The sequence below is a fragment of the Antedon mediterranea genome, chromosome 1 (assembly GCF_964355755.1).
Source record: "Antedon mediterranea chromosome 1, ecAntMedi1.1, whole genome shotgun sequence".
Taxonomy (NCBI): Eukaryota; Metazoa; Echinodermata; class Crinoidea; order Comatulida; family Antedonidae; genus Antedon; species Antedon mediterranea.
The window spans coordinates 36,786,137-36,798,402 of NC_092670.1; the positions used below are offsets into that span (position 1 = coordinate 36,786,137).

Here is a 12,266-nt window from a genome sequence, read left to right on the forward strand (position 1 = left end):
CATTTTATTGGCATTTTGTAATGGCAGCCTCCATCAGATGAAACTACCAGCCCTAGCAAACTCGCTAAAAGGCTTAAAATATTACTTTTCCAGATCAGTTTTAATTTGTTATGAGTTTAATTATACCCAATGAGTGTACAACATGAATTTTTCGATGACATTCTGTTGCGTGTTTTTGGCTGTGTGTATTATTTTCAGCCTATGTTTAACTGCGGTGCCGATGGTGGCTGACGCTGCTGGGCCACCAAAGAAAACAAAGTCCAAGAGCCAAACAAGTGACAAAAAAGGGGAAACTAAGGTGGGCTACCTAGGGCCTAGGCTAGCGCTACGTATTTTATGTTCTAAAACCAAATAGATTATACCAAGGAGATGCTTAATGTACTCCCCTGCGCGCCCAACTATGGTACTAATAGTAGCCTACTACTAGAGTGTAGTATTTGTGTTTACAAAACATACAATCCTTCCGATCTTCTCTAAGTTAGTGAGCTCTAGGCCTAGCCTAGCCTAGGCAAACTAACTAAAACGTGCTTTTTCTAGGTACCAGAAGTGAAATTATCAGACTTAAATGTCATTGATAGAGGGTTAGTAGAAGAAACCCCTAAAAGCAAAACCATTATCAAGGAACACCAGAATTACTGCTTCAAAACTGAGGAGCAGAATTTTCGTGGTGAGATTTTGGGCTATGTAACACCGGTAAAAATATGTTTTTTTTTTAATTGTATTATTATATGTGTTAATGTTAAGTTGCTGTATTCCAATTGAGGAATGAACTGTACTTAAAATTCTTATTTGATTATGCAGTACTGTAATTTAATTTATTTTAGTTGGTATAATAATATAAATCTAAGTTGTATTAAGTTCATTTTTATAATTTACAATTTAAAATGCCATTATTTGCGATTTCTCATAAAATTACATGTACATTATGTATGTTTATTGCAGTATGTTTGTATCATTGATTATTCAATTTCTTAGTGGAATAGCCATGGATATGATGTTGCTAAACTTTTTGGTGGAAAATTTTCAATGGTGTCACCTGTCTGGCTTCAAATGAAAAGAAGCGGAGATGGCTTCAGAGTGGAAGGTGGCCATGATATTGATAAAGGTTAGTTGAAGACATATTCTGAAAAATTAAAATGTAAATCATAAACAAAATTGAATAATATAATTGAGTAATAATCAATTTCATTTATTTATTTAAAAAAAAAATTAGGCTGGATGAACGATGTCAAAAAACAACAACGAAAAGTAAAATTAAGTAAGTAACTATTCAATTTGAGGGGATGTTAATATCATGATTCTCTGCAAAAAATAATACATTCCAACTATAATCACTCCACATATGTTATGTGCAGTATGATCATAGGCAAATTCTGTAATACAGTTTCACATATGTATCACTCACTCACAATGGTGCCTGTATCATAAAAGGTTATGTTGATGATATGATACAGCCATCACATGTTGTTCACATGAGATTCTGTTTGACTAATGGTAATAGAAACAATTGTATATACAGTACTGCAACATACATTGTGTTATTTATTTCAAAGTTCGTCTACTTCTTCAAACAGTTATTACCTCCGCCAATGAGGTATATGTAATCGATCGCGTGTGTGTTTTTTGTTAGCAGACACCAAAGTTACACCAAACTCGCATACACATGCTTGTAATGAAATTAGCCTAAATCACAAACAGAATTAAGACACACACTATATATTTTCCCGAAGAAATCTTATGTAGAAGAATTTTACAGTAGGCGGAGGTATGCACTCTCGGAGTAGCTCTCTAGTTTTCTTCTCTTTTTGTTTTTTTAGTGCCACGGTTATTATTTGATGGCTGGGCTGGCAGAGACTATCAATATATTTTTAGCAATGAAAATGCTATACAGAAGCTTTCAAGAACTATATTAGATTTTTATCAGGTTTGTTAATATCATTTTTTATACACAGATTATAGTTTTAACGATAAAATGAAATTTAAAATCAAGACAAATAGAGAACATTCCGTATGTTTACAGCAGTATTTACAGTTACTACATCTTTCCTTTTTTTAGAAATACAAGTTTGATGGTGTCGTTCTAGAAGTTTGGTCACAGCTGGGTGGACAGAGACGAAGGTTATTAAATCGTAATTAGCATTATCATGATTTCTAAAGCTCTGTCTACACTATCAATGTAGTTTGACCAAAAAAGTGTGATGTTTCCAAATATGGTAGTGATATGCCCAAACATGGTAGTAACATGACATCATCATGTCCATATATTGGAACATCACATTCTTTTTGTCATATAACTGTCTTTAATGTTATAATTTCCAACTAGTATAAGTTTTGTCATTAATGTCATCATCAGCATCATCACGATGTCATCATCATTGTGACATCACAATCTGTTCTATGATCTATATTATTATCACTGATGGTATTTATTCTTGTATTCATACTTATAGTGACCTCGCACATGTAATTGTGCATATATGCGAAACATTCCACAAGCAGCAACTGAAATGCATCCTTGTTATACCGCCCCCTATCATGCCACAGGGAAGCAGTATGTTTAGCAAGGATGACTTTGAAGCTCTTGAACCGGTCGTTGACGGTTTCAGCCTCATGACGTATGACTACGCCAATGGTGGAAGGTATTTCATTCGTTCACGTTTTCTTCCAAAATCTCGCCATACCTACAAGACTATACAGCTCCACTCTAATACTATAATTAGATTGGTTTTGATCAATTCTGTTGTTTTTTTTCTTTTATTATCAATTCTGTTGAGATATTTGGCTGCATAATATTATTCACTCTTGTTTACAAGTTAAAGTGAATGTGTGATATCTGCCTTTTTTACCTTACGTTTGTCTGTTTGTTAGCAGGATTACTCAAAAAGTAATTGCAAGATCTTTACCAAAATGAAAATACAGATAGATATGTGGTCAACCACAGTCCTAATTATTTTCAGACCTGCTAGTTTTAAAAGATAGGAGAGATTTTCAAAGTAAACATTTATTAAAATTGTATTTTACTCGAGAACTACTTCAAGAGGTGAGAGTTATAATTTGTGATTTGTAATTTTAAAACATAATTTGATTTAATGTACAGGTTTTTTGGTAGGAGTAGTTTAAAAATCCTATTTCTTTTCAAATCTTTTTTTGGTGTTGCTGTTCTATCGTTAGTCAACTTAAACTATTGCTACTTGTTACATAACCAGTACACCAAATCCTCATACACATTACATGGTTGGTAGTATAATTTTCCTAATCGCACACAGCAGTAAGGCATAAAAATAAAAAAATATTTTTTCGGATGAAATCTTATGTAGGAGAATTTTACAGTAGACGGAGGTATGCACTTTCAGAAAAGTGGCGTTCTAGTTTAAATTTAGAATCAAGCTTTCTATTGTATGCAAATATGTTGACCCTTCCTTGACATGAAATGTTAAGTTTAGATTTCTGTCGCCTAGTAGTCATGTATTCAACTCGCTAGTATATTTTGGTGTCAGATTTTAGTTTAATTATACTGTTATTTTCAAATTGATAAACAGATGGTTGCTGTATTTTTGCAAAATTTTCCCCCGTCAATCATCCGAGATTCATGATTATGAACAATGTATGTTTATGATATCACATTTGGATCATGTTGTTAAAAAACTCCCAAGATAGGATAACTTTATCTCTCATTAAGTACAAGATTATGTTTCATTGGAGGGGGTAGAACAACATAGCATGCTTGTATCATTAGTACTTAGCCAGATTTAACTTGTCAGGTTACTGTGACAATTACATTAGATATCCACTTCACTTTTCTTTCCAATTTTCTATTTCTTTCTTCAACTGTCCTTTCTCAATCCCTTTTCCCTTCATCCTTTAACTTCTAAATTCCCACGTCTTTTTACTAGATCATTTTAATCTTTTTTTTTTAAAATTCCCCGTATCAAGTCCACCATTGTTTTTTTTCTTCTATTCAAAATTGTATATAGTCACTATTAGACAATTTTAAATGTACATCAGCATTACCCTTTGTATTTAGGACACCTCTTTTTAGTAGGGTACAATTTAGGTGTATAATATAATTCAGTAGACACTCCTATACTGAAGGTATCCCCTATTCAGTAGATGCCTCTATTCAGGGGACAACCCTATTTGAAGCTATCTTCTATTTTGAAGGTATCCCCTATTCAGTAGACACCCCTATTGTGAAGGTATCCTCTATTCAGTAAACACTCCTATTCAGGGGACACCCCTATTTGAAGCTATCTTCTATTTTGAAGGTATCAACTATTCAGTAGACACCCCTATTGTGAAGTTATCCCCTAAGACACTCCTATTCTGACGATATCTCTTATTCAGTAGACACCCCTATTCTGAAGGTGTCCTTCAATAGCGGTCCTACTGTGAATGACTAAATATGTTCATTTATATTTTCTCATCAATTAGACCTGGTCCAAACTCCCCCATAGATTGGATCAAAAAGTGTGTACAAGCAATATCACCAGAAAAAGATTCTCGTCGCAAGAAAATTTTACTGGGCCTTAATTTTTATGGATACATGTATGGAACGGCAACCGGAGCAGAACCAGTAGTAGGGCACAGGTTAGTAAATGCTTTGTTCAAGTCCTGTTTTATGGTTTTATTGCTTCAACGTCATAAGATGTCAGCAAGACTTGTAGAAGGTTTCGAATCCAGTAATGACCCTAATGACCCATTTAAACTTATTTGGATTTTAATTTTAACCGGTGACCATGGATTAAAGTTTGTTTAACAAACTTATTTTGGCCTCCATCCACACCCACCTTATTCTAATTTTGTTATCTCAGTTATCGTATACTATTATATTATCATGTGATTGTATTTATTTGTGTGTGAGGAAAATCAGTAAAACAAACAAACAAACCATTCGAAACAGATTTTAACCGAGTAAATCCTCTGTATAACAAAATCTATTTTAATTCAACTACTAAATTTTGAAAACAATATTAATTTCATTTTTTTTAGATATATTCAATTACTCAAAAAACAGAAATTGAAATGGCTTTCAGATGCAGGAGAGCATGTATTTGAATACAAGTAAGTAAAACATATTAGCAAATATTTTGAGCCAGGCTCCTGTTTCCTGCTAAGGTACAATTTCCCCGATTGGTATAATGAAACAAAAAAAATTCCGATAATGTATGTATTGTTTCTTAGTCTCTATTATAATTACAGTTTTATTACTTTTGCTTTTCCGCTACTCCCCTGTTTACTTTTTTGTTTGTTATGTAGAAATATTGAAAATAAATAAATAAAATACAAGGCATTTGTTACCTATACGCAAAAATCTGTACCCATTTTTCGCCCTTCCTGCCTAAAATGTCTAATTTTTTTTGTAAAAGTGCCCTCATTAGTTTGGTTTTATGTGTTTTTTCTTCTCTTTTTTGGCAATGAAATTCTCATTTTTTTGGGTCTACTGCCCCCTACATTGTGCTAAACATTAGGTAAAAGTATTTCCATTACCAAATATCTATTACTGATTTGGAATGACTGACTGAATGAATTTTTATAAAAAGCTGTTCTAGAAAACTCCTTGAGACCACTTTGTACTACATTTCTATTCATGTTCATCTGCTCTCTTGATGAAGGGGAGGGGGGTGGTTCCATATCTTCGCCACTGAAGCTGATTTACAATAAAGATTTACATTAACATGATTACAGTCAATAGTAAAAGTATAATAAAAAAATATTTAAAAAAAATTTAATCGCTGATAAACGTGGTACATACAGAATACATTCACGAAAAAAAAGTACAATCAAAAAATACAAAAGGTTCAAAACTGTACACCACTTTAGTAACTATGTATAATAGTTATTTAAATAAAAATGTAGCCATGGGCCATGGATTATTATTAACACTAAACATAGCGAAATCAATGGATGTTTAAAAAAATAGAATCATGTCATGTTATGTTTGTATAATATGAAGCTAATTTTTTTTTATACACATGCTTGTTTCCATTCATTTTTAGGGAAAATTCTAGAGTCCATCAGGTGTTTTACCCTACACTTAAGGTAATATCTATTTTGCAAACATTTCTTATATATTGTTGCTTGTCTAGTACATGCTGGATTTTTCACTTGTATACACTACATTTGCTGAGACATACTGCATGTAGTTCATTCAATTAAAGATGTCCCCCTGAAAAAATAATTCTTAAAATTGTTACCATTTTTCCCATAATAGTTATCCATTTTGGACAAAAAAATTGAAAACAAATGTATTTACCTGAAAAAAATGTAATTTAAAGCAAAAAAATAGTCAAATTGGCCAGCCAATTTGTTTTTGGTTGAATTCAACCATTTATTTTGTCTTTTTCTAAGTGAAAACATTTGTTATTTTTCGTTTTTTTTTCTAAAGAAGTGATTAACTTGATTAAAACTACAAAATAACCTTTTCAAAGTCTGATTTAATTCATCTTTATTTTTCATGTTTCTGGGGGACAATACATCTTTAATTTAGAACTCGCCAATTACAGGATGGATAAAGTATTTTATAATTTTTATTACAGTCAATCAAAATGCGTCTTGAGTTAGCAGAAGATCTTGGCACTGGTATTTCTATCTGGGAGATTGGTCAAGGCTTGGACTATTTCTATGATTTGCTGTAGGCTTAATAAGTGGATTTTCATTAAATATACCAAATAGCAGCACTATTATTCAATACGGACTTTTGGATGCTGATCCAATAATGTCTCGCCTCAAATTTACATACATGGAGCACTGTAGACTTAAGATTTTGAGTGGGTTTTCATTAACGTAACTGAACGTCTAGGCTACACATAACAAATTGTGATGTGACTATGGACACGATGACGTCATATCACTACCATATTTGGGCATATCACACTTTTTTTTGTCCAACTAGTTTGATAGTGTAGACAAAGATTGAAACAATTTGTATTCTGCTGCAACAGTGACTTCAAATTACATATCATTTGGTAATACCTTTTCAAGAGGGTTGTCATTTCTGCTCATTGACTATTTACATATACCGTAAATCTTCTAATTGTAACCCTGGGTTGTTGTTTTTTTAGGGTGGGTTACTATTAGAAGGGGGTGTTACTATTAGAGTAGTGGGTTAATATTACTAATCTTAAATTAGGCACCTGAAAATAGTAAGCCACCCCAACTTTTCCGGTCAGCAACTCAGCAAAATAATAAAACAGTAAGAATAAACAAATTTGGTTGAACACTAACTTTATTTTATAAACTCAAAAACACTCAATCTTCCCCCACTCTCTAGATCAACCGATATTATCTCGACCAATCATTTTGTCAATAGTTTTTGTGATTCTAATAGTAACCCCCCCCCCCCCCCTATGAGTTACTATTCAAAGATTTACGGTACAGTCAACCTACAAACTTTGGCGTAGCCTAGCCTGGTGGTTTCTCTGCTGATGCGCGCAATTCAACAGCTCAATTTATGTCCATATTTTTCTGCCTGTCGTCCTAAGTGGTCGTTGTTGAATGTATCTCATATTGTAAATGCTCCCAGGACAACGATGTATAATAAACACAACTCATCTTTGTATCTGTGCTTTCTGTCGTCTAAAGCTGAAACATCGTCCATTTTAGTCATCCAATTAAATGCAAATAGACACAAATTTTAATTGATACTGTATGTATATTTTATTATATGCAAAAATAATACTATAGTAGGCCTATGTACTACCTATTATAATACGCACAGTTGTAATAAAAATGTCTTATTAATAACCAGACAAAAACAAAGCGTCACAAATTGTAGGGAAAGGGTCTTTAAGTGTACTACGATACAGATGGGCTTTGAAAGGTTTGGAGTAGGGTAGGTGTTAACTACAAACCTGGGACGATTCGGCCCTGAGACGATTCTGCCCACTTTTAGACCGAAACATCCCACTTTGTGGGCCAAAACGTCTCACTTTAGTCCAAACCAATGATTGCTAATATACATTTTTTCACACCTTGACTTATCTATCCCCCCCCCCCCCTCTCCCTTTCTGCACCGGTACTTTTGAATTATGAACATTTATGTTGTTTAAAATATAATTATACTTTCAGTAAATATATATTTCATCTCAATCAGTACTCGCGTACTTTACCAACCACCTACATTTTTTAAAGAACGTAGATATGCATTGATTAGCAGGTATAATCCTGCTCTACCTTTTCTATTTCACTGTCTATTCTGAGGTAGTTCACATACATAAAAGAGTTTCCGGGAACAAGAAAGATCGTTCCATGTCACGTTCGCAGTAGCCCGGTTCCACAGGTGAACACAGTCTTCGTTAAGGGTAGTGCCGGCGTTGTCAGGTTGGCCGGCATGCCAGATTGTATAATCTACCCGATCATCGTCAGACCATAGCCAAGTACCTTCGGTCTCGCCATCCGTCAATCCAATCCAATAGGTGTAATCTGAAACAGCTACCATACCACCCGTAGCTGAATTCCAAAGCTTGGAGACAAATCGGTTTTCATCCTCCGACCGAATGGACACCAAATGCCCCATCGCAAACCTTTGATTGAAAATGAAAACAATCTTTTAAATTGTTTTTATCCTACTATAAACTATAAACTTTCCACACAATTGATTACATTCTGAATAATAAATGTTCTTTGAAGTAATTATGTTAGTGAATGTGTTATGTATAATACAGTATTTGGTTTTTATACCTAAACCTTCTTAACCCACCTCCGCTATCCTATCATGTTGTATGTTTATTTTGTTACTCTGTATTTAGCTCTATGTGGAAATAAATGTTATAATTATTATTATTATTTTCAAAAATAAGATAAGCGTTTTGTTACTAGCGTAGTCAGTAACCCGTTAAATTATGTCGATTACAAATCTAAACATAAAGCTATTTTTAGTCGCGTCCAACGCGACTCTACAGCTCACTATGTCGGTCGGTCCGTCGGTCGGTTGGTCGGTAAAAACTAACTTGAGCACGCGACTGCAGCCATGTATATGGCCTTGTTTTAAACAGTAGTGACGTAATTATTAAAATATATTCATCCGGTTTCTTAATTATTTTTTTTCGTAATTATTTGGTGGTACTAATTGAAATAAAAAAGTAAAACTAACGAACCCATTAAAGTAAGTATTGCATCTTTCCTCTGCTTGTGACCAGGTTAACTTGAACCCAAATATGCGATAGCAGTTACTTTGAAAAGGAACCCAAAATGCAGGACATAATTGACATGACTCGCTTGTAGACAGTGCTACTGCGATGAGCGCAACCACGATGACTATCTTCATGTTGGTGTTTCTAAAAAGCAAAGACAGTTAGGCCTAAAATATTTTACATATACTTATATGTACATATATTTTATATATATACCAATGTATAACATACTATACTGTAAACAATATTATATGCATTTTTACTTTTTCTTGTTATAATTGTTGAGTATCATTAGATAATAATAAAGAAAATAAGTGTATTATGTGAGAAATATTTAATTATTATGATGAACGCGTATTTTTCGCGTATTTGACGTATCTCCTCCAAAACCACTGAAAGGTACATGCTCACATTTGGCACACTGATGTTTATTGATGGGCCCGGTCATCCCGGACTCAGGCGCCTCCTGCCCTAAGATTTGAATCGAAGAAATTGAATGAAAGTGGCAGAAATTCCAAAGAGGCTCTGGAGAAATGAATAAAGAGCAAGAGGCTAGAGAAGAGAAGCACGAAAACTCAAACCATCAAATCAAAAGTTACTGCAATAAAACATCAATGGCAAGGAAGAATGTAAAAATAATAAAACCAAATTCAGCTTTTATAAAGAACGTTCTTCATTCGGATTTTTACATAAACAAATTATTAGATTATTGAAAATATAACTCACGGATTCGTCGAAGAAAACTGCCAATGCGGGTTTCAGCAAAACGTTTTTAGTCGCGTGGACGCGACTCTATAGTTCACTATGTCTGTCGGTCTGTCGGTCTGTCGGTCTCTCCGGTATCACTATGCGTTTAAACACGCAACTTATGGCTGTTGGCCTTGTTCTTCTAAATGATACTATGATGTACAACACAAAATGTGTTATACTGTTCTTAGTACAACGAGTGCATTTATAATTATGTAAGAAGGTGTGCAACCGTACCCCACATTATTTTTCCTTCATTGATGTTATCTTACAAAAACAATGAACAAATAACTAACAATGGATTATTTGTTTCTCTTTTAATAATAATAATAATACCACATTTATATAGCGCCCTTTTCATGAGTAATCATGCTCAAAGGCGCTTTACAAGCATTATTACCCCAGTATTTTTTGGGATCAAACACGTATGGAAACATACTCCCATAATGCAGCCGGTAACCAGCGCAAAGTTGTGTCTAGATCTAACTAGGTACCCATTTATACACCTGGGTGGAGAGAGGCAACGTAAGTAAAGTATCTGGCCTACGGATACAAGCAATGCGGTGAGAGTTGGATTCGAACCTAGGTCTGACGATCGGTAGTCCAACGTCCAACACACTGCGCCACACGCCCTTACCCTTTACAAACATATTGTCAACAGATCAGCAAATAGAAACTAATGGAAAAACGTAGGCCATATTTTTATATTATATTTTAAGGAGAAAAGAGGATAGTAAAATGGAAAATACAATAAAGTTGATGCTTGAATTGAACAATAATCGATTAAAATTAACATTTGTCTGTTTAGATGTTGACTAGTGGTGGTATATAGAGCTACTGTTATCGCAGTATATATGAGTAATGCCACATTTTGTATTTATTTTATTTTTGGCATTTTTATTATAGTGTTTGTTGTTGTTAAAGCACTGTTAACTTTAGAATAATGTACCGTTCGTAATGTTAATTTCAACAGGATGTAGGCTTAGATTAGCTTCTTTCCTAGATCCTTTTGATCTTTGGTTTATCATACGTGCATGTATTTGTACAACAGTTCTTTTTTCTTTATATTTTTCAAGGCAAGCCAAGATTTGAGCACTGTAATTTCCATTATATTGGATAATAAAAGGAACGTGTATCTGTATAAAGTTAACCAATCAAAGCAAACAATTATTCTTTCTTTAAAAGAGATATATTTTTTTACCATTATTTTTAGAATACCGGTAATAACGGAGTGGGAAATGACCTCCACACCTTCTCTCAATTATACTCTGTCTACACTATCAAACTTTATGTGACCATCAAAATTGATGTGCCCATATATGGACATACTGGCATATCACTACCAAATTTGGACACATCACACTTTTTTGTCCAACTAGTTTGATTAGAGAACTCGTATCCAATTAATGTTTTCAATTGATGTAATGATGTAACAGATAACTGATTGCGAGTATGCGCGTCATATTTATGTTTGACGAGCAATGTTTTTCCAAATGTGAATCCTCGATATTGGTAATAATCTTATACTCACTAATATTATAGGTCATTATCGAACATAAGGAAGTTGGACATTTGAAAAATATTAGTAATTTCGTTTACAAAGAAATTAAATAATAATTAAGGGTGCGCGAATGGAACCTTAAGGTACGCCAGAGTGATCCAGTAGAGGATTTGATGTTGTACTATCGACGACAGCGCTCTACAGTCAAGATAATTTTCAAACAAACTAAATAAGGAGGACCTGTGATGCCACAGAGTTTGAGTAAAAGTTGTGTTTCGAATTATCAATAAAAGATAATGCACCATGACGTGTTTACCACGCCTGTATCCGTACAAATGAATTCTGAATAGATTCAAGATTCAATTTATTGTCACATAATATTACATACATTTTTTCCTGAGCTTGGAAACAAAAGATACAATACATTTGAAACACAATATAAAAACGCAATACCTTAACTAATTATTTTGAAAAATGTACATTATATAGATGACAAGCATATAAAAAAAGAGAATAGTACATTGATTTACCATGCAGTATGCTGCTCAATATTTCCAATTTTGCTATATATTCTGAGGTAGTTCACATGCATAAAAGAGTTTCATGAAACAAGGGAGATCGTTCCATGTCACGTTTGCGGTATCCCGGTTCCACAGGTGAACACAGTCTTCATTACCGGCGTTATCAGGTTGGCTGCTATGCCAGTTTGTGTAAACTGCCGGACGATTGTTGTCGGACCATAACCAAGTAGCTTCCGTCTCGCTATCGGTCAATCCAATCCAATATGTGTAATCTGAAACGGCTGCCATACCTCCCGTAGCTGAATTCCAAAGCCTAGAGACAAATCGGTTTTCATCCTCCGACCGAATGGACACCAAATGCCCCAT

General features: G+C 33.9%; 3 protein-coding genes across 4 annotated transcripts; 1 reads left to right on the forward strand and 2 right to left on the reverse strand.

The window, feature by feature from the left end:
* Positions 1-27: 27 nt before the first annotated feature.
* LOC140053619 (chitinase domain-containing protein 1-like) lies at positions 28-7,780 on the forward strand. Of its 2 annotated transcripts, XM_072098506.1 has the most exons (11): positions 28-298; positions 538-693; positions 976-1,105; positions 1,214-1,258; positions 1,818-1,924; positions 2,057-2,118; positions 2,451-2,639; positions 4,432-4,587; positions 4,990-5,061; positions 5,997-6,039; positions 6,537-7,780. In XM_072098506.1, the coding sequence occupies exons 1-11, from the start codon at positions 143-145 to the stop codon at positions 6,633-6,635; spliced, it is 1,215 nt and encodes a 404-aa protein (XP_071954607.1). In that variant the 5' UTR covers positions 28-142; the 3' UTR covers positions 6,636-7,780. The 2 variants fall into 2 exon arrangements, with proteins under 2 accessions (XP_071954607.1, XP_071954617.1); XM_072098516.1 differs by lacking the exon at positions 1,214-1,258.
* A 402-nt stretch (positions 7,781-8,182) lies between these two features.
* LOC140044710 (alpha-N-acetylgalactosamine-specific lectin-like) lies at positions 8,183-8,515 on the reverse strand. The gene has a single exon (XM_072089341.1). It carries the CDS (start codon positions 8,513-8,515, stop codon positions 8,183-8,185), a length of 333 nt encoding a protein of 110 aa, XP_071945442.1.
* Positions 8,516-11,942: 3,427 nt separating this feature from the next.
* On the reverse strand, positions 11,943-12,266 carry LOC140044720 (alpha-N-acetylgalactosamine-specific lectin-like). Its single transcript, XM_072089353.1, has one exon. The coding sequence runs from the start codon at positions 12,264-12,266 to the stop codon at positions 11,943-11,945; it is 324 nt and encodes a 107-aa protein (XP_071945454.1).

Excerpts from the sequence above, each read along its gene's own strand:
- LOC140053619 (XM_072098506.1), top strand. The coding sequence starts at position 143 with ATGAATTTTTCGATGACATTCTGTTGCGTGTTTTTGGCTGTGTGTATT. Across the intron at positions 299-537 it reads ACAAAAAAGGGGAAACTAAG|GTACCAGAAGTGAAATTATC; the intron begins GTGGGCTACCTA and ends TGCTTTTTCTAG. Across the intron at positions 694-975 it reads TTTTGGGCTATGTAACACCG|TGGAATAGCCATGGATATGA; the intron begins GTAAAAATATGT and ends TCAATTTCTTAG.
- LOC140044710 (XM_072089341.1), bottom strand. The coding sequence starts at position 8,515 with ATGGGGCATTTGGTGTCCATTCGGTCGGAGGATGAAAACCGATTTGTC.
- LOC140044720 (XM_072089353.1), bottom strand. The coding sequence starts at position 12,266 with ATGGGGCATTTGGTGTCCATTCGGTCGGAGGATGAAAACCGATTTGTC.